Source organism: Diadema antillarum, unplaced genomic scaffold (assembly GCF_040938485.1).
Source record: "Diadema antillarum isolate AM-2024a unplaced genomic scaffold, OU_Dant_1.0 seq00000846_RagTag, whole genome shotgun sequence".
Taxonomy (NCBI): domain Eukaryota; kingdom Metazoa; phylum Echinodermata; class Echinoidea; order Diadematoida; family Diadematidae; genus Diadema; species Diadema antillarum.
The window spans coordinates 488391-511274 of record NW_027271720.1 but is presented as its reverse complement, the minus strand read 5'-3'; the positions used below and the strand labels follow the sequence as shown (position 1 = coordinate 511274).

The following is a 22884-nucleotide window of genomic DNA, read 5'->3' as shown; positions in this document are numbered from 1 at the left end:
TTGAACTTGGCATCCCTGTCAAAGGTGCGCACAGTTTGAATTACTTACATCTGGTATCATATGATGAAATTTCACCAACAGGTTTGAGACCGTACTATCATATACATGCCAACCTTCTTCCTTTATCATTTACATTTATGCACATGCTTATGTTGCAGAAGCCCTGTCTGCCACTTTAAGTTCTACTTACTTCTAAATCTAATTAATCTATTCATCTACACGTGTATTAGCATTTGGAGCTTTGGATGTTTTCAGGTCGTCAGCCGATTGAAGGACGGGCGACTCTCCGCCCCAGAGCTGTGCTCGCAGTGCATCAAGCGCGCCCAACGCTGCAAGGATCTAAATGCCATTGTCACCGACACGTTCTCCAAGAGCCTCGAGGAAGCCAAAACCATCCAGAATAAGATTGAGAATGGTGATTGTCCTTCCAGTATTATGCTTCAAATGGCAATTAGCACATCAGCTGCCTTGCCTTCACCTTCTGTGCCTAGTTGCTAATTGCACGGATGTCTTGCCAGGCACCACCAATGACAATAAAAGGGTTATTTTATCGAGTGGACATGTATACTGTAAAACCAGAAATTTTTGCCTGCATTTTGATTTTGCAAATTTTGCGAGTGGAGAGCCAAGATTCGAGAAATTAAAATGCACATGGAAGTTCTTGTCTATATGCATTGAATGCCAGAGGCAATTTGTAAAAATGTCATGCCATGAAAAAGGCCGTAGGCTCAAATTCATGAAAATCTCATGCCAAGAATATTTCTTGTTTTGCAGTAATAGTTACGCGTCTGAGCTTTGCTGTACTCATACTGTGGGGAAGTTTTGTTTGTTTGTATGCTTCTTTTCTTTTCTTTGGGGAGGGGGAATATGAGACACAGCATTTCACAAAATACCACAGGGCTGCCAACTCTCAGTCTCATGCAATCAGTGCAAGGCTCGGGCAATGCACCCAATTCTAACTGGCTCACTCTGATACACAAATACCCATGCTGAACTCAGAAAACTACTAAAAAAAAAGAAAAAGAAAAAAAAAGGTCTCCTAAATCCCTGATATTCCAAACATACACTGTGCACAAGCCCAAAGTTTCAAGATTTTCCCCGCAGGTGCACCCACTCTATGTATGCATTGATACCATTACTGAAATATACACCACAGATTGTACCGTTTGAACTATAGGCAAAGCTGCACTATCCCCCCCCCCCCCCAAAAAAAAATAAATAAATAAATAAATAAATAAAAAAATAATAATAATAAATAAATAAATAAATAAATAAAAAAAAAACAGCAGTGGAAATTGGTCACTCCACTCCTTTGCAGTGTCTCACTCCAACTCTCACATAAGGTTGGTAGCAGCATGTTGCATTATGTTTTCAGTTTTGGTGCTTCTGATATCTCTCGTCTCTTCTCTCTGTCTAGTTAATATCAGTTCCTTGTATTTTTCATTCATATATTCTGGCATAACCTTTCTTTACAGGTTTACCCGTAGGTCCACTCGCTGGGATCCCCATAGCTGCCAAAGATAATTTTAGCACAAAGGGTATCAAGACAACATGTGGTTCACACACCCTACACAGTGAGTAATTGTGGAATCTTACATACACCATGTAAAAATGTCCGGACATTTTTACATGGCGTATATTTGACCCAACTTACCCAATATAGTAAGCTTTTTTCAGAAGTTTGTTCCAAGATTTTTTTTTCTTTTTTGTAGTGGAGAATATATTTACAGGTGAACACAATGTATGTCATTTTGCTCGTTTGCTTTGTTTTTTGCTATGCAATTAAGATATGTAGCAAAAAATATAGGGAGTTCAAAAAACACCTGTTTGCTCAATTGTTCTTAACCGTTGAGGACGAGTCCCTAGTATATTCGGGCAAGTGTCCATAGGAAATGCGTGTCGTAGCAAAATCAAATCATCCTCAACGGGTTAAGAATACTCTGTATCGACACAAACATACACGTACAATATGACTTTTTCACCTGCAAGCAACAAGTTGGGTTTGATATGATGCGACTGTAGTCCGACACATGTATTGTAAATAGCAACTTTTGGATGTCCATTATTAGAAAGATTTCATCGTAACAAAAAAATTCTTGTGGTCCTGAGTATCACATTTTCATGGTGTTTGCCTTGAGGTAAGTACTGTTAAAATTGTTATTGTTGACCCTCCAAAAATTGTTGTCACATATGTGTAGAATTATTTAGAAACCAGCATAATGGATTGGATAGCTGTCCAGTAATATGTACGTCTTCAACTCTTGCATTGTGTCCTGTTTGTTTGTTTTTTAATCGTTGTTGCTCTATTTTCCTTTTGTATGTTTGCGTCAATGAAGGGGGTGCTTCAGTTTATGTCTTCATTCTGTCATGATACAGATTACACTCCGCCATACACGGCTACGGTTGTGCAGAGGTTACAAGACAGTGGTGCACTTTTGATGGGCAAGACCAACCTGGATGAGTTTGCGATGGGGTGAGTTTGGGCTGATGAACTGGCCGGGGTGGCTGCCTAATCTGTACAGAGTAAATACCACATCATGTTCAAAGCTGATGTGAATTAATTGGAAGAAAATCAAACACACAAACTAGAGACAGTATACACATCATTAGATGCAGACAAAGAGATACACTGTAAAAGTGAAACATTTTGTGCTGTAGAAATTTTCATGCATTTCTCACAATCAAAGCCAGTGCAAAATAAAAGTGCTAAAATGCTTTGCTTATTGTTCTGCTTTTTAGTAATTTGTGGTTTTGTCATGTTTGCTTGTCCTGTACTTTAGCATGAGTGAATTTGCTGTCCTAATGCAGACTAGTTACATGCCTCTTGGCAGCAGTGAACTCTTTGAAGTGTTCGCTCAGTTGTCATGACTGGCCACAAGATTAAACACATGCTAAATTCATCTGACCCGGCAGAGCACTAATACTTTTTCTTCCTGAAATTTCAGCTTTTACAGCACTTTCATCATAGAATTGTGAAGTTTGTAGTGTGTGTGATCTGAGGGAAAATGGTAGAAAATTTAATGTCAATATTTTGACAGCAATCTAGTTGATTTCCCACTCCTTCCAACAAGTCATCCCTATAAAATCCTGAGAACTCTAGTATAATTTGATGCGAAGAAAGTAATTTCTTCTCTTTGACGTCATTATTTGTTTAGAGGAGAATTTAGTAAAGATTTGTGTGTATATATCAGTGTGGGAATGACATCACACCATTTAGTTTTACTGTTGTCATTGTGTTTTGAAAACTTGTATGAAACTTTAAAACTCAATAACTTTATACCATACAGGTCTAATTGTAATGAAACTTTTGCTATTTTGTATGTGTCAATTTTCTTTCCATATTTAAGTCAACCTGTAAACTCAGTGGGATTCAAATGTTGATACATTCAGAAACATAACATCTATTATCACAACTATTTTTTTTTCTTTTTGGAATTTCACTTACAAAACTTTCAAATAATTGGAAGCTAATGTGATCGCTGTCCAATAACAGGAGCGGCACAACCGAGAGTATATTTGGGCCGACCCGAAATGTCTGGCGGTATCCCTTCCAACAATCAGAATCGGCAGCGACGGACTCTGGTGCCCATCTCGACGAAGTGAAGGCGGAGGCGACACAGTCCGGGCTGAAAGACTCCCATTGGTTCGTCACAGGGGGTAGCTCAGGAGGAAGCGCCATCGCTGTGGCAAGTGGAATATGCATGGCGTAAGTCCAAAGTCAAGTCAGATTATTCTACAATTTATTTGTCTCGGAAGCTCACTTCCCACTGGATTCATATTAGATGCATTGTGATGTAAGACACCACAGTGATTACAAGGAAAAGAAGAAAAAAAGTTAATGTAGTAATGATAGGGCCTATGTGTCAGTAATTTCAAGGAATATGTAAACCCAAAATGATTGTAAGTACAGCACTAGCACATATTTATGATACAATTATACAAAGCTCCACACTAACATTTTATTTTGGTAACCTGTGGAGGACACAAATATTATTAAATTTCCTCTCTTTTTTGGTGTGGCCCGAGAATGAAATTTAATGGCCTGAAAAATGAAAAATAACATACAAAATCAAACAATTTGATAAAACGTTAGAATGATAGAATTAACCATGATAATCATATGAAAATTTGCAGGTATGATAGTGCTTCAGTAATCATGGACTGTGACTAAGAAGTAAGAAAGAGAAACATTGAAAACTTAGATGGTTTAACAAAACATTGAAATATAATAATAAGCCCTAATGATGGTCTTTGTTCTGTGCATTGTTATGTACAGTTTGTTTTGTGTATGCATTTATTTGTGTTTTGTTGCAGGGAGCTACAAGCCTCTATAATTTGCATTATCAGTCGGTTGTAAAACAACTGTAGCAGTCTAAAGTATTTCAATGGAAAAGAACAAACGGACTCCACAGCTATTCTTACTGATATTGTCTATCTTCTTCCTGCTCATGATGTCATGTCTCTCCCAGGGCTCTTGGCTCCGACACTGGGGGCTCCACCCGGCAACCAGCCTCGTTCTGCGGCGTAGTCGGCCTGAAACCCACCTACGGCCTGTGCTCCAGGCACGGCCTTATATCCCTCGTCAACTCGCTGGACGTGCCAGGCATCCTGGCCAAGAATGTTGACGATGTGGCAGTCATTCTGGGTAATGATGATGATGATGATGGTGATGATGATGATGATGGTGATGATGATGAGGGGTATGATAATGATATTATGGTAAATTGATTTTATTTGGAGCAGTGATTTTAAAAATGTTTGAGTTATCACATTTGATGCATGTGTAAAGCCAGTTGCATCACAAAACATCCTACCATAACAAAGAATTTCACAATAAAGCCTGAAAATAAGGAGATACATTGTATCACTATTATTCTCAAACAACCATAACTGTAGATATAGCTACATAACTGTAAATATTTTTATTTCGACTATTTTTTGCATTCTGTATATTTAACAATACTTAACATTGATTATACTGATAAGATTTTTTACATTGGTTGTTTCTATCTCCAGCTCACATTTTAGAACTATTTTGAAACACTAAAGCTTGGTTTTTGTTTCATCTGCTGTAATGGTAAATAATGCCTATAATACTAACAAAACCACCTATATCAACTTTATCATAGACTTGTCTCTCATATCATGCATTCATATTTCCAAGTGGGAGCTGTCCACTGTGCTCAGTGTGGAATACATAATAAATGAAGTCAATTTGAAGATAGATATTTCAGCTTCTTTGTGAAAAAAATTATTGATTGTAAAATTTTTTGTCCCCCAATACCCTAGGCATGATTGCAGGTCACGACCCGCTAGACTCCACCACAGTCACCAATCCGTTTACGCCATTCAAAATGCCAGAAGAAGTAGACGTGAAAGGGCTCCACATTGGTATACCGAAAGTAAGTATGAAGTAGAAGACCAATCAAAACACTAGAGATTGTAATTTGTCATTACTGACAAATTAAGGTGATCCGATTTTTTTTAATCAATGATTCGAGGTCTGATCGCAATAGGCATGACCATACAGGTTTCATCTGCGTTTAGAGACATTGGCCGTGTGATGTTTGGATTCTCATTTAAAAAAGGGAGTCATATCTGTCGTCTTTGGTACCAAATTCTGTATACACTAGATAACGAAGATACAGCAACAAATACATAATTTAGGCATGACCATACAGGTTTCAGGTGTGTTTAGGGACATTTGCCGTGTGATATTTGGAATCTCATTTAGAAAAGCGAGTCAGACCTGCCATCTTTGGTACCAAATTCCGTATACACTGTAACGAAGATACAGAATGAAGTATATTTGACCATTGACCCCACTTTGCACAGCCAGGATGGCATCTAAGCAAAAAGTGGTTATTTCGTAAAATGATTCTTGTAACATGGTCTTTGCGTGTGCAAAATATGGAAGAGATAGGACATGTATTCACTAAGATACAGAATGAAACATTTATGACCTTTGACCCTAATTTACATACCCAAGATGGTGTCTGACTAAGAAGTTGTTATTTTATGAAATAATGTACGTGACATGAACTAAACATGTGCAAACTTTGAGGGTGATAGACGCTGTTTTTCTTGAGTTATTGCAAAGAAAGTTGCAGAAAGAAAGACATATTTCAATACATTGAAGATAAGCTTTAATTTCAACCAAGTTTTTTAACGTGATCCCGACATTGTATGAAAAAAACGAAGGGTAAAATACGATAGCCCAAAGTCTCAGCTACAACATATTAAGATCTGGGAGCAATTCACCGAAGCATAAGTGAGCTAGTGCTCGAAAAAGATAGTCATGTCAAATTTCATTTGCAGAAAAACTGCACTCCCATAGAGATAACACGTCATAATGAAGATACAGAAAGAAGAATATATGACCTTTGACCCCACTTTGCACAGACATGATGGCATCTGAGCAAAAAGTCGTTATTTTGTGAAATGATTCTTGTAACATGGTCTTTGCGTGTGCAAAATATGGGAGAGATAGGACATGTATTCACCAAGATACAGGATGGAACATTTATGACCTTTCACCCTAATTTACATACCCAAGATGGTGTCCGATCAAGTAATTGTTATTTTATGAAATAACATACGTGACATGAACAAAACATGTGCAAAATATGGGATTAATAGCCATTGTTATTGTTCATCTATTGCACAGAAAGTAGTAGAAAGAAAGAAAAATAAAGAAAAAATTATGTTATTTTTATAGAAATTTGAAGGAGAAGCATGAAAAAATCAGAAAAAGATAAACTAAGGAAAGGAGATTCAGACTAACTAAAGAAAAAGAAGAAAAAAGTGTTTAAAAAAAAAAACTGGCAGGGGTGAGCATCGAACCAGGGACCTTAGGATTACGAGTCGGATGCGCTATGCAATGACCTGTTTCATGCTCCATAGGCCCTGTGTATTAAGCAAAATGACGCTGCATCGAAGCCACACGCAATTTTTCAACCAAGTTTTTCGACGTGATGCCGACGTCGTATGAAAAAATGGAGGGCACACATACGATAGCTCAAAGTCTCAGCTACAACATACTAAAATCTGGGAAAAATTCACAGAAGCATAAGTGAGCTAGTGCTCGAAAAAGATAGTCATGTCAATTTTCTCTGCCAGAAAAACTGCTCTCCCATAGAGATAACACGTAAACTGGTCAAATTTTACAAGGATACTTTCAATCCATTTTTACGAGGTGATGACGTTATCCAATCAAAATGTTGTAATAATATTAATGAAAGAACATTTCATAAGCTACAACATACTGAAATCTGGGTGAAAATTGGCGAAATTTAAGTGAGATACGCTCGAGTGAATTTGAAATTTGATGACGTCATTTTGAAAATTTACTTTTTTACTTTATTAAGAAATTTGATATCTTCTAATCATTTTTTCAGTATCGCCAACCTATGAAATGACATGTACAACTCATTAGCTTTTTGAATATATCAAGAAAATGGGGGGTCACCGTCCATCCTGACGAGTAAAATCCGATTTAAATTTGGCGGTTTTTTGGCATAGTTGCACTGTGTATCCCCATTGACGCACGCGCGGAATTTTGAATTTGACGGGCCCGTATGACGTCATATTGAGTCGGATCGACTTGAAACTTGATAGAAATATTCCTTGACATTTCGGACATCCGATCCGTGTGAAAAAAATGAAAATTTCTATTGCATATGAGCTGTGCGTGCGTATATGTGCGCGCGCGTACGCGTCCGTCCGATTTTATCAATTTTTCAAAAAATGCTCCAAATGGTCTGAAACGTATGCAAAAAAAATTTGAGCTCGATTTGAGCATACATATATTTCAACGCGCGCGTACGCGCACGTATCAAGAGAAAATGCGAATTTTGAGAATATGAGTAGAATGCGCATAACTTGAAATAAATGTGACGTGAATTTCATTGAAAAACTTCATTCCATTAATGAGATATGATTGAGAATGTGTTTTCACATAATGACGTCATAGTGACGTCAAGGTCGCCTGATCACTTTGATTTTAGTTCGATTGCCGTCTTTGGGACACGATACATACATGGTATAAGTTTGAACTTGATAGGCATAGCACTTTCTGAGCTAACCTCTGCACAACTTTTGGGGAGAAATAAAGAAAGAAGAAGAAGAAAGAATCCGTACAGATACAGAAGGTGATCCGAGAGGATACTCGGATCACCTAATTACAAGTCTGCTATTCAAAGAAAAATTTCCATTTACTTGTCAAATACCGGTCGTCAGTGGTATAAACACAGTCAAGTGATCATTGATCATTTCCATTGTTCTCGAATGGGCAAGAACTTTCTAAAGATGTTACCTTGGGAGAATTGTCCTCGAGTGAAGTTATGGCAAGTGATACTGAAGTGATAGAGTGTGGGCGTATCTGTCAGTGCGATTGATGGAATGGACTTTCAGAATCTGTGAAATACTATTCACCGAGAAACCAATCATTTATGACACAGAAATGTGACCGAGGGAGACTAAAGGAGGCCTAAATACTGCTTTGTACACTGCGAGCTTTGTGACCGTACTTTGAAAATGGCTTCCATGGAAAATTTTGAGATGAAAGAATGAAGTCTTAACCTTATTTAGACTATTAAACATGCATGATATGAAAGATGAAAAAGTGTCTTCCTTTTGATTGCTGGAAATATACATACAATGTTGATGCTCTCACCTTGGGTTTTGAAATGTCCTCTTGTCGAAGTTGTTCAGACTCGAGATAAAGTCTCAAGACTCGAAAGCCCCCATCAATAGCATTTGAAACCTCTCGGAGAGAACATTATTTATGCTTCCACCCCCGCCAGTTGTCACGCATATAGCATAATAAATAATATCACACTGTGAAGGAAAACGTAACCCAAGGAACAAATTTGTGGCATGATGGTAGCATATTATGAGCGGCAAACATTTGACCGAGATTAGACTTTAGGCAAAGTTGTTCGAGTGATTCTTGTAACATTCAGTCATTTGCACCATGAAAAAGTTTCCCATTCACACAACTACCAATATAACTTACCACATCTCTTCAATTGTTGAGTGTTGTAATGTACATGGTATATCACTGCTTTCCAAATGTTTGAAGGAAAGGTATGCTACATGTACATATAGCTGCTTTAGGCTTTTCAAGTTATGTATCAGGGATGTTATCTAACTCTACCATCTCAAGGGTTTAGGAAATTGGGCAGTCATGCAAAGAAACTCGGGTCTAGTCCTACGCAAGTATTTTTGTCCTTTGTGTATGTCACAAATAGAGACCCGTGCAAGTGGAACTGTAATGTCACATTCGGTATGAAGACTTCTAAATGTTTAGTGCATGCCATGGCAGACTGTCCGTGCTGTCATCATTTCCCTTTGTAGTACATGATCAATACATCGACAGAGACTCCAACTCTCCCGTTTTCGACGGGAGATCTCCTGCCGAAAACCCATTTTTGCAAAATCTCCCGTTCTCCCGCTCGAGATTTAATTCCTCCCGCCCTGGCTCTTTGTCTCCCGTTGGAAAGGATTTCTCACTTATTTCTATAGTATGTTGAAAAAAATAAGCCTTAGATAGCACCAGAGAGCATCTAAAACCCCAGGAACTTGGCGCTTCGCACACATCAACTTTGAGTCTCCTGTTTGCTAGGGGTTTCAGGCGGGAGAATCTCCAGATCAGAAGGTGTTTTGGGTTGGAGTCTCTGCATTGAAGTTTGCAATGACAATCAATGCAAATACTGATACCATGTTTGATAATTTCATTTGCATTAGTCTGGGCTTGCAGCTAGGGTACAGAAACAATCAATCATTTTATACAATGTAGGGTAGTCAATTTTGGTGAGCCAGATTTCAGAAATGAACGTTACCGCATGGTAGTGGACATTTTTTTGTTTTTTCATATGGGGAGAGCATTCTTGGGGATGCTTTCCCTCAGGGGCATACATTGTATTTGTGCGTAAACAAATGGCAAATGATTGCGAAGTAACATGCAAGAAGTCCAAAGGACATGGAATTTGAGTACGCACTTCATTTTAAAGGTGCAAATACAGACGATTCCCATTATAATGAAGTCCTCAGGACAGGCATTTTTCTTTCATTATATCGAAATTTTGTTGTAGCCAAATGAATTAAGCATGTGAAGATATATTGTAGTGATGCTTTTAAGACTTGAATTTCTGCTTCATTTCAACAAAATTTCATCATAGCCATGTTTGATATAATCTTGATTATTTCAACTATGTTCATTATAATGGGAGCACGCTGCACGTCGAATCTGTGAAAAGTGCACAACTGCGGGTGTTTCATGGGCTTGTTGGCGATGTTGTCGAAATAGCTACCTCTGAAAATTTAAGTTGCAAGGACCATGGTATGATTTTCTCTCAGAGCACTCTGCTTACTTAACCTGTTCAACAAAACAGAATATGACTTTTATTGTCAGAAACATACGAGATGTCGTGAGCAACGCTGCACACTGGCACTGGTCTGACAGTCCAGACCAGTAAAAATCACTGTCGGACCAGTAACTTTTTTCAGGAATGGACCAGTAAAAAAAGGGAAAAACTGGGTACCTACTGGTCTGACAGACAGGTCGGACAAGTAGAAAAGTGGATTTTTGTGCAGCCCTGTACCAACCTTTGGGTGTGAAATACTAAGAATACAAGGAAGTCCTGAGTCTGTTATCTTTGAAAGGACTTTTAATCTCTCTCAATAGCATTTCAAAACATGCAGTTTCAATCAAGTTACCGTATCCCACACCATTCATCCTTTATCTCACAGTCCACAGACCTTCTATCCCATGCTTAATAGTCCCATGTGTGTCGTAATACCACGGGTCAGATAATGTCTCAGAAAGTGAAACAGATACTTTTCCAAATTGCACTTCACAGACTTTCACATTAGTCTTACCTGTCAAATTTGTATGTGTTGGTGTCAGTATAATATGATGAGCTGTTGTTTCAGTTTTCATGTAATTTGAATGATGTCATTGAAGATCACCTTCTCATTAAGATGAAAGTCTATATTAGCCCATGACATGCAAGAAACCATTTTTTTTTTTTTAAGGGGAATTTCAGACCAGATAAAAGTAATACCCCCATTCTACAGAGATTTTTTCTCGGTCACTCATTGGAAACAGAGATTTTTGCTACTGGCAACCAACCGAAATGTATCGGATTGCAGTCTGATGAATCTGCCTCGTCTTGGTGGACCATCGGATCAGTGTTAGCCATGTTGGGCGTGATCCCATGAGGCAAGGTCGTCCGTTGAGGGAACTAAGCTCAGAGCTTAGTTCGCCGTCGGACGCCATTTCCAGTTGCAAGTCCAGTCAGTGTCGGATAAGTGTTGAGTCAATCCAATGTGTGTTAGATTTGTGTTGTGTGATATTGGGTATGTCCACCACCCGGGGGCATTTCATGAAGGAACTTGTCGGATAAAATATCTGACAAGTCTCTTTTATCCGACAAGTTTTGAGAAATTCTTTAGTCTGATTGGCTGATTTCACTGAACTTGTCGGATATAATTGACTTGTCAGATATTTTATCCGACAAGTTCCTTCATGAAATGCCCCCCTGGATGTCTTATGACAGTCTCTTGAGTTTCCGATGATTGAACAACCATTGGACAAGTTAACTTGAGTCCAGGTTCTAGTGCTCTTCTGGCATTGGTGATGAGCCTTGGTGCAAGTCTCTGGAGATTGTCAGATCAGACTTCATCGGAACTCATCAGAATGCTGACATTTTTGTATTTTGGGTACCTCAGATGAGCCTCTGGTGGTCAGTGGAATGGGGGCTTTGGTCTGGGGAGAAAAAGTAAGATATTAATGACAGGCACATCAGTGAGAATTTTGGTCAAAAATCAGATCAAAAGTAAGGAAGTTGTGAAATTTCAAAGATTTGCTCTTTTTTTGCAAAACAGTTCTTGAACAGTTCACATTAATGTGTCAATGAGTGAGCTGATGTCATCTCCTCACAATCTTCCATTTATTGTGGCAAAAAAAAAATGTCAAAAATTAAATTTTTCTGCTATCAAAGTGTAAAACATAATGATATACCTGGTTGACTAACTTCAAAATAATCATCTGTCAGGATTTGAGACTGGGATGTAATTGTGTTTGAAAGAAAAATTGGAAATTTCAAAATTTTGTATGGCAAGCTGTGCAGGGATGACATCATCAATTCACTACTTGCATATTCATATCAACTGTTCAAGAATTGTCTTGCAAAGATTAGCAAATCTTTCAGATTTCATTACTTCCGTACTTTTGATCCCTTTTGATCAAACTTTTTTGCTGTTGTGCTCGTCATGAGCGGTTCATGGCTGATGCACCTTTACTCAGTGCCCAGATAATAATGAGACAGAAAAGTTTGATGTCAGCTCTGTTTGTCTTTGCATACCACTTGGTGTTAACCTGCTAATGTGTAGATATTGATATCTAATGATTTGTAGATATTAGCAGATTATTACAAAAAAAAACTTGTGGACTTGGCCATTTAACGGAATTGTGGTATACCAGTATTTCTTGCTATATTGTTGAGATTTTGAAGTTGTCTTGATATTGAAAGGCAAATGAGTGTGCAAATGAAAGGAATTCCTGCAATATTGCGTTCAAGAACAATACCACTCCATTCTCAAATCTATTTTCATTAATAAGGTAGATCTATGCTGATTTACACATTGCAAGTTGTGAGCATAATCGGTGTAATTTGACAATTACATGAATTTATTTATTTTTTTATCTTATCTTTGTCCAATTTCACATGAACTTCTACTGTTCAGTTTGAAGGATGTTTCTGTGTTTTGTTAAATTCTATCTTAACCCTCTGTATCCTGTAAGAGCTGATCAGCACAGCAAACCCTATAGTGTTGTACACACTCTTCAAAGTCTGTCGCGCATAAAGGGTGAATCTGATATGACATTGCACCATATATCTTGAGAGGTCTGAAAGTGAGAGATATCTGGTTGTAATGCAGCAGCAATCGCTGGCTATCGATTTGCTGCGAACAAAAGGCTGTAAAGTACAAGTGAATTGTGCGCCATGTTGAAGAAAGCTTTTGACATCGATGATTTGGGTCTGAAGTAGACGAGTTACATTGTCAGTCTGGAGGGAGTGTCATAGCCCATTGTTGTCAAAAGAAAGTGAAAGTAAAGATTTGTGCTATTCTAAACTCTCCCAGAGACATTCATGTTTCTATGTAGGGCAGGGGTGGGTAGGTGAAAAGCTGTATCTGTTTAGAAGCGGACAGCTTTCCTTTGCCATTGCTTCCTCAAATTTTACAAAAGCATTAAAGGGAAGAATGGACTTTGACTTGAGGGTCAAATTTACAGACATGGGCATTTTTTAGATTTTGACCATGTATTTCACAGTTTGCTTGATGGATAATTTTTTCCTGTATAATGGCATTTCACACTCTCCCCCTACATACAATATGTTCTTCAATACAGTAGCAAAATACGGCAACAACTTGTAAATATCTCCTTCCCAGCTTTTGTAAGTTCACCATCTTCATGATACATCAGCAGAAACGACCTCAGCCCCAAGCTTACATTACCTGAAGCCACCATAGACCCCTACAAGTTTTCCTTTTATCCTCAAGCCAACCGTATATGGAACTGTCTACCATCTCAAGTAGTAACAGCACAAACCCTTGCTGCTTTCCAGGAGGCTACCCTTCCAGCTATTAGAAGGATGAAGCCTCCCACTGGTGACAGGATGCTGGCTTTCAAGAACATTTTTTTTTTACACTAGCATTTACTTGCATTACTTGCATCTTTTTACTTGCACGTCACATACTTCCACTGCACCAACCCATCCCAGTCTAGATGTGTTGCAGTTGCTACAGAGATTACCTCATCATGACTCAAGACTCAAGCATGATTTTAACCCGTTGAGGACGGGTTGATTTTGCTACAACAGGCATTTCCCAGACACCTGCCGGAGTATGACTCGGAACTCGTGTCTTCAACGGGTTAATATGATCTATACAATCGTTAATTCATCAATTTTGACATTTGTAGTCTAAAATTGTAGAGACATTTCTCATGAATTGAGTCTGTTCATCTTGTTTTTGAAAGTCTGAGACATGTATATTTGTGCGTGTGTGTATTTAAATACAATTTAATTGTTAAATGTTGTACACCAATGCCGTGTTATCACTGTGTATTCTGTTTCCAGGAGTACCACTCGCCAGGTTTGAGCCCCGACGTCCTCGCCGCTTGGTCGATGGCAGCAGACCTGTTTGAGAGGGCAGGGGCCAAAGTCAGCTCCATTTCGCTGCCTCACACCCAGCATTCCATAGCCGTCTACTCCGTGCTCTGTGCGGTGGAGGTGGCGTCGAACATGGCCCGATACGATGGCATCGAATTCGGTGAGTCTCCACAGAAGGCATCAATCTGTCACAGCACTGGCTTAGTTGATTTATGTGGCGCTTGTGTCTCACTGTTTATGATGGCCAAAAGGGATCTACGTAAATATGTCATTCGGAGAAAAACAGAAAGACAATATTCTTCTTCTATTACATCTCGAAAAAACCCTTTATTTCGGCGATGACATTAAACATCATATGCGTGTAGTCAACCTGGCAGGTTTGCCTGTGCAAAAGAGAACATGTTAATGATTTAGAGCCAGAAGAGCTATTAAAGTTCATGGACTTCAGCCCTTCTGGTTCCCATAGCTGTGGAAGAAAAAAAAAAGGGGGGGGTTTGTGAAAAAAGACCAGACATTGCTGTATCATAGCAACATACTTTGGAATATTTAAAGAAGAAGTGATCTTGATACGTTCCCTTGATTCGTGGAGGAGCGATTAGTATTTTTCCAATTGTAACCCAGAAGCTCTTCAATTGTAGGTATTGGACAGGATAATATTAATGGTATGAATTTGTAAAAAATGCAGTCAATTTGTATGTACTGCCCTCTGTAGGTAGGAATTCTACAGCAATATTTGTGCTGTCACTCTAGTATCCAGAAATAAAGAAAGGATTAACATTTAAGGAGTTTCTCAAATACGAACTCCATTAGTTGTTACATAAAATGTATGGGTATTTTTTTAAACCCTGTTATTGAGATATGTTAATGTAAATTTTATCATGAATATATTGTACATTCTGTAGGAGCTAGGGCAAGTATTATTCTTATGTTCTGCACTCAAACTCTCTGTGAGCATTTCTCTGATATTTTTGCATTTGCTGAATTAACATATGACGAGACCCTTTCCAAAAGAAAAGGCAAACCCAATTTTTCATCAAGTTTGATTTTTTTTTTTTTTTTAACAGAAATTTTCTTTGTCCCATTATGAGTATATTAAGTCATTGCATGAAAGTACATTGAAGCTTGTGAAATGAAAATCAGGTTTTTCCCCTTTCCATCAAAAATGGGTGTGGTACCTTTTGGAAAGGAACTCTTAGTTTATATATTAGAAAAACTCCCCCCCCCCCCCCCCCCCCCCCCCCCGTAATAGTTGTTGACGTATCCTGCAAGGGATGTGCACCCAATCAGAAGGATGATCTGGGCCCCGTTTCATAAAAGATGTCAGGATAGCAACTCTTGCTGGAATGGCAACATCCCGTAGCAATAGCCAATTTATGAAGTAAGCTGGATTCTTGTCATTACCATGACAATTGCCATTCCAGCAAGAATGGCTATCATATCAACTTTTTAGGAAGCTGGGCCCTGGTCACCTGTAGAGGGCAGCACCCTGTGTTGCTTTGTTTGCTTGGGTTTTTTTTTCCCTTTTTTTTTTGTTCATGTGAAAATTTTACACAAGGGTAACGGGGCAAGTTAACTGCGCCCCTGCGATGCAGATCTCTTGTTCGTAGATGGTGGGCATCTGTTGGCCCTTTTGTGCGCTTTTAGTGCCAATAGGCACAGGAAACCACATAGCAGTGTACACACTGCCCATATATAGTCCCATGCACAGAAAGGGTTAACAGGTACTGTTCCCCAATGCCTGAATGGGAGTGTTTAGGTGAGGGACCAATACCTTTTTGACAGGCGGATGCCCTTACATTTCACTTGCCCCAACTGTGGCTTTTACAATGTACAACTGTACATGTACACTTTGTAGTTGCCCTGGACCAGTGGGCAAGTCAGTCTGTGTCACCCTAGTTGGTGTGACAGGAGTTCACATGTGATATGAGTGTTCATAGTTCTCTGTACAATATGTCCCAAAAAAATTACAATCAGATTTTTTGCATTGATACTTCCAGTATGACAAAACTGTATGAATGCTTTTTCACAGTCTAAAAGCATAACGTCTTACCTATAATTTGCAGAAAATCCCATTCAATTCGGGCAAGTACTCACAGAGAAATTTGGATTGTTGTGAAGCATGTCATGGATGTGATTCTTCCAAGTTTAGCACTTGCATGCTCTTGGAACTTCATATTAACATGTGAACACAATGGACAGAACTTGGAGGAAAGGGATTCCTGACATGTTCTACAGAAATCCTCATTTCTCTTTGACCACTGAAGCAAATTGGATGGGGTTTTCTGTAAGATGTGGGTAATATGTTATAGTTTCATACCCTGAAATTGTATTTGGATTGATTTGCTATTTTTTAAGCTATAGTTGGGGAGGGGACCATTGTAATTTTTTGGGGGGACATATGGTATATCATGTCTCAGCCAAGAACAGGTCGAATATATTGTATTGTCTGTCTGTTCCTCCAAACATGTATTTCTATTCATGGCAATAACTGACACCGTAGAGCACCTCGAGAAACGTGTTTCATTTGTATTTCTTTCAGTTTTCATTTCATTCTTTCACACAGTGTAGCCTTGAGCAGGAATATATGAATAGCATTTTGATCACTATTTCCTGATACTAGTTTTCACATATATTAGCACGAAATAAAGCAACTAAATCAAGTGTGTAAGATTTAGGTTTACAGCGGATGAGGATAAATGAACCATCGTCCCGCTTATCAGTCAACAAACAAAAGCTGTGTCACATGATAGCAGAAGATATTTTAATCTCATGAAAAGCTGATGAAAAAAAACCCACAAACAACATTGACTAAAGGTGCTTTCAGGGCACAGATTATAGTCATCAATAGTGCTTTATTTCAGACAGGGATATATTTTACCAGTCAAACTGACCTAAGTTGGTAGTACACAATTTTTTTTTTTTCATTTTGATTACTATAATTACCTCTTAATTTGCTCTACAAGAGATTGTTTAGTTGAGAAAAATCATTAGTCCAATAGTCAATGAGAACGAAAGGGAAATTGGTCATGGGATGTGAAATAAGCTTTACTTATATGTAGCTTTCTGCGGGCAGAAAGAGTATACAAATACTGTACATTGCAATCGCAAGTGATATGTCACAAATGCTATCCCTTTTTCCCCCGTGGGAAATGCATGCTATCAGTGGTTATCATCATTACAAAGTATGCAATGTGTCTACATTCATTCATATAATTATTTCATATGAAACTTTATGATTTGTCTTTGTGTTAGGTTAAAGTATGTATCAAAATTGTTCAAATTCATGAAATTCTGCCGTCGAGATGTTTTCATTGCAACTGATTGACAAATTGCCCTGCATCGACATCAGCATCGATATAGGGCAATTTGTCAATCAGTTGCAATAAAAATTGTTATTGTTAATGAGAAAAGGGGGGATAGAAACCAGTGCATGTAAAATCTTATCAGCAAATACTTCTTTACTGGTTGTGATATTACTCACCGGCAGATGACATGTACATTTTCCATGTATCGAGAGTGTATTTTTGGACGTGTGGTAACCTGCAAGTAGAGTAGCCTGGGCAGGGCAGTTCTTCCATGGTGTGTTATCATAACATGAGCTGCCCCCCTGCAGCTGTTACGCATTCATCACGTGCACATGACTGCCCTCCGTCGCATCGATCTGTTGCAGCACGAAGAACCGATTCACCGGAGCGAATGACTGGGAACAATTAGAACGGGAACTCTGTGATTCTTCAATTGCATTGTGTGGAATTGAAAATTTGAGTGAGATTGAGAGTGACTCACTTTCCATATAAACCAACATTTTTTTTTTTGAATTTCAAAACATTCTCAGACTTTGAAATTCAGACAGGAGAGGTGGTTTAAACATCAAACTTTTCTCTCTTTATTTTCAATTTTATATTCAAGTCATTTTTTCATCCAAATTGATCGGATTTTGCAGTTTTGTAGCTGTAGCACGGTTGCAAACTATGGTTGCTCTTTGTAGCAGTATTTTGTAAGTTTTGTTTTACAAAAATACAGCAGATTAATGGATAGTACTATTTTGCCCAAATTGTACATCTTGCTATCAAAACATGTCACTTTTTTCATGAAAAATACCCCTTTTCAGCCCTCACAATTTACTGTTTACATGGTTGGCAGCCCTGCTACAGTGTCAGTGACATTATTGGTGCATATACATCATGGTCACAATTATAGCAAGGGTGTGAGGATTTGGAGCATGCAAGAGAAACTGTAACAGCCAAGGAGCTGTTGTTTCTGCCAGAAATAGTGGGCACAGCTGCGACCAAGAAACCTCCCCGCCGCCTGCTCTGCAAAACTCGTTTTTACCATGGCCATTATTAGATTTTTCTGTCCTCATTCTGTGTTTGTGTTATTGAATGTTAGGGAGTGGGGGGGGGGGCGGTTGTTTTGTGGAAAGGGCTTTGCTCTAATTATTGCAAGCTCTTGGCACAGATCAATTCTATCTATCATGTAGTCAAATTGGAGTAGCGATATCAAAAAAATTATAATAAAAAAAATAGGGGAGAGCTGAGAAGATTGAGGGGGGATTAATTTTGCATTCCTCATTCATGGCAATGAATGTAAGTTTCTTATGTAAGTTTCCTAAACTGGCCTAACTGAGTTTCCTTGTAAGTGAGCCAAATCATGAATCATATGTATACTATTAAAGTTTTGTTGTAAAAATCAGGCCATGAAAAAAAGAAAGCCATAGTGTTTTACTATTCAACATGTATTTGGGAAGTCAATTATTCACAGTCAGTAGTGTACAAAATAGATATGGCTTTGACGACAGCACCTCACAAACATATTTTATTCTATGAATTACTGTATCAGCAATTAATGACAATTGACAAATGCTCAGCAGCTGCTACCCGTCTCATACACTCCGTTCATACAGTGAATCTGGTAATGTGATCTGCAGTTCAGTCTTCGTCAGCTCTTGATTTTAACATACATTACACTAGAAGAATGCAAGGACACTGTATATTGATTTTATTGTAACTTGGAATTGGTGAAAAACTGCAGTATATTTTTTTTCCTTGAGTTTGAAATATGATCTAAGGATATAACTACAAAGTTCCTGCTTATAAACCAAGATAATATGCAGAAAAGAAAGAAGAGGGAAAAAGATAGAACTTAAGAAAGAAATAAAAAAGGTGGAAAAGGATGAAAAAGAAAGAAAAAGAGATAGGTAGGAATGAAAAATAAGGTATGAATTTGATCGGAAGTGATAATAAGAATTATGCAATCCTACCCATCATACTTCGTGTTAACTTTGAAATAAATGGTGTTTGTTTATTTGTAAAAGATCATAGTCATGGTAATGTGTGTGTGTGTGTGTGTGTGTGTGTGTGTATGTGTGTGTGAGTGAGGCAGGCTGATATGCCATGTATTAATTCCTGAGCGATTTATGTGCCATTGATATGTAAAGGCTATGACAGACACAATGTTTTAATTAGGTTGGACACATTGATCCCAGACTCTCCAAGAATATATATTTTTTTTACGTTGCCTATGCCTTAGAGACAGTCACAATTCATTTCAGGAGAGTTGCAAATGATTGCCTCGAATCTCGTGTGATTTGGGCTCCCTTTCTGTCTCTCAGTCTCTCTCTCTCTCTTTTTACCGAAGTGTCCCTGCCACTCTCTGGCCTGAATTCACGAAGGTGGTACAAATGAAACCATGGTTTAAACCATGGACAAAAACCATGGAGCGCCAAGTGTCGCATGGAATATTTCGTTACGAAATCAGTCATTTCATCGATGAAATGATTATTTTGTAACGAAATGACAACATTTTGTAACTAAATGAACCTTTCGTCCACGAAATGATAATTGCATTAACGAAACGGTCATTTTGTCGACGAAATGACCAATTTCGTAATGAAATATTCCGTGCGACACTTGGCGCTCCATGGTTTTTGTCCATGGTTTAAACCATGGTTTCATTTGTACCACCTTCGTGAATTCGGGCCTCTGAGTCTCTTTGTACCTTTTTGCTCAATGCTGTGATGAAAAATATTGATAGGATATCAAACACACAACGAAGATATGTACATTGACGCACAACATATGGAGTGATTTCTTTTTTCTTATACGCACATTCACTGCCATTTTATTTGTCGGCCTATTTATTTTTATGGCAACCTTCTTGTTCTGCAGTACAGTAGCATGTTGTAGTAAGCCTATGGAAAATGACAGCAAAAAACAAAACAAAATAATTATAACAATAATGGAAAGAACTTTGCTTCCTCTTGGTCGTGGATGCATAGAATACTGTACATGCAGCACTGAGCAACGTATGCGGCATTCACAGGTTGTCTGATTCGACAGCGCTGATGAACCAGTGACTAATTTGCGAGCAGCAACTTTTCCTTTCACAGAGCAGTCGGCTCTACCTTAATCAACGCCTCTACGACCTTCAGCCTTGTATGTAGCATGCCGTTATCATGCGCGGATTATGATAAAGGGGGAATGGGGATGGGTGTAAGAGTGGGGATGGGGGGGGGGGGGCAAAGTTGCCCCCCTGACACTTGCCCACAGGTGTTTTGTGGGTGTTCTAGGGGGGAAGCACATCACCCATCAGTCACCCGAGTGACTTTAAAGGGGGCACAGTCATGTCATGAAATTTCTGGCAACGTTACAGAATTACTTGGAAAAATTACTCTGCAGCTAGGTAAAGAAAAAAGCAAAAGTTTGTGAAATGTGTGCGTGTTGAGCTCCACAAAAGTCGTGTTTTTGTGAGGCCTAGCCTGCTGGCAACCTAACTGATCCAACAAAAGAGATGAGCAACATGGCAATCAAACTTGTACACATGCTGTATCTTTGTGATGTTGTGTATGCATGAACTTAAAGTCACTTCGTGAAAAGAAGTGGAGAATGATGCTGCTTCCAGAACATTTTAATTATTGTTCACTGTAGATATCACACTCGTTTAAAACTCTGTGACAACATCCCTTACCTACTCCCTCCCTCCATAAAAGGAAAAGAGAAAGAAAAAGAACATCTAAAAGAACATCTCCTGAAATTATCTACTATTATCTACATTTCTGATGCAATTAGTAATCATATGTTTATTGATGTTTAAAGGACAAGTCCACCTTCTTATACATTAGGATTGAGAGAATGCAGCAATATCAGTAGAACACATCAGTGAAAGTTTGAGGAAAATCGGACCATCCGTTCAAAAGTTATGAATATTTTAAGTATCTGCGAAGTCACTGCTGGATGAGAAGACTACTACAGTGTATGATGTCACATGCGTACAACTATATAAGGAAAATAAAAAGAGAATTTAACAAAACTTCAATTTTTGTATAAAGTGCACATTTCTTCGACTTGCTACTGACATATGTTAAGGGTAATATAATTCCTTCTGCCTTCTGAAAGAGAAAAGTCGAGTGTTCTTTTGTTAGGTGAGAAAAATGGAAATATGTTGAATTTTCTTTATTCTTTCTTTATATCGTTGTACTCATGTGACATCACAAGCTTAATTAGTCTTTTCATCCAGCCGTGACTGAATAGAAACTTCAAAAATTCATAACTTTTTAACGAATTGCCCAATTTTCCTTAAACTCACACTGATGTGTTCCTATAATATTGCTGCATTCACTCAACCCACATGTCTATGAAGGTGAACCTGTCCTTTAAGGTATAGAACATTGGACCATAAAGTGTTTTACCAATTCATCAGTTTGCAACTTTAAGGTTTTTCTTAACACAGAACCTGACCTGTATCAAGGCGTCTTGAATGATCAGTGCTCTTCCAAAGGCGGGGGTGCAGAGATGATGAGTCTTTTTCTGGCATGCTCAAGGCGCAATTCTCGCATCCTTTGATGCACAGGATTCATACGATCAAGCTCCTAGCTGGTATAGGTCTTACTGGTTGGGCATTAGAGATTGTTCTTTTTTGTTTTGCTTGTTTGATAAATCACCCTCATCTCAAAGTCCAGAATTTCATTTGATGTAGTTGTATTAAATTCTGCGGCACCCATTTTTGAAAGTTACGTAAGATGACAAAATCTCACCTTGTCACTATTGTGACTTGAAAACACTAATGACTGGTCATTTAAATGCTGTACTGAAGACCAGTCATGCACTGATAATGGTATGCAAAATTACGCATGTAGGCAAAATGAATGCGTGGTCGCATGTATGCTTTCAAGCAGTCATAAGATTAGGATCTGCATGCTTTTGAACATCATTTTATAAACATGCATAATGTACCTGTAGATGTGGTCATATTGTCCAATTTTAGTAGTAAAAATACCAATGATGTGCTGTGTAGGTTAGCTAGACTGGATTGGCATAAACACCATTAGGGATAGTGCATTGCCCTTATATTCCACCATTTTCCATCCAAAGTTCCACTGACAGAATTAGATCACTGGTATAATGAGATGACAGAGAATGATGTATCTTAAATTTGATATTTACCAGCATATTAGATGAGTGTTTACAGTATGGTGGCCGCAGTATAGAGAAATATTTCCCTTAAAGGTAGGGGATACCTTTTACAGACCTCCCAAAATGCAGCAAAACATTAAATATGAACCTCAGGGGACTTGCTTAGGCCACTGCTTAGAAATTTGGAAGTCAACAGTTATCTAAAATTTGAATAATGCACAAAACTCAACTTCTCAGTAGTTCTGTGTGTCAGCCACACTTAAGCCTTTTTGTTGCATTCTTCTCTATTTGTG

The 22884-nt window shown here is 38.3% G+C and overlaps 1 protein-coding gene across 1 annotated transcript in view; it reads left to right on the top strand.

Annotated features, from left to right (window-relative positions):
• LOC139740278 (glutamyl-tRNA(Gln) amidotransferase subunit A, mitochondrial-like) overlaps window positions 1–22884 on the top strand; it is a 68093-nt gene that overhangs the window by 780 nt on the left and 44429 nt on the right. The window contains exons 2-8 of the mRNA XM_071650860.1: window positions 256–415; window positions 1476–1574; window positions 2377–2473; window positions 3494–3706; window positions 4470–4645; window positions 5290–5402; window positions 14148–14340. Coding sequence (XP_071506961.1) covers window positions 256–415; window positions 1476–1574; window positions 2377–2473; window positions 3494–3706; window positions 4470–4645; window positions 5290–5402; window positions 14148–14340 — 1051 coding nt within the window. The remainder of the gene's footprint in view (window positions 1–255; window positions 416–1475; window positions 1575–2376; window positions 2474–3493; window positions 3707–4469; window positions 4646–5289; window positions 5403–14147; window positions 14341–22884) is intronic.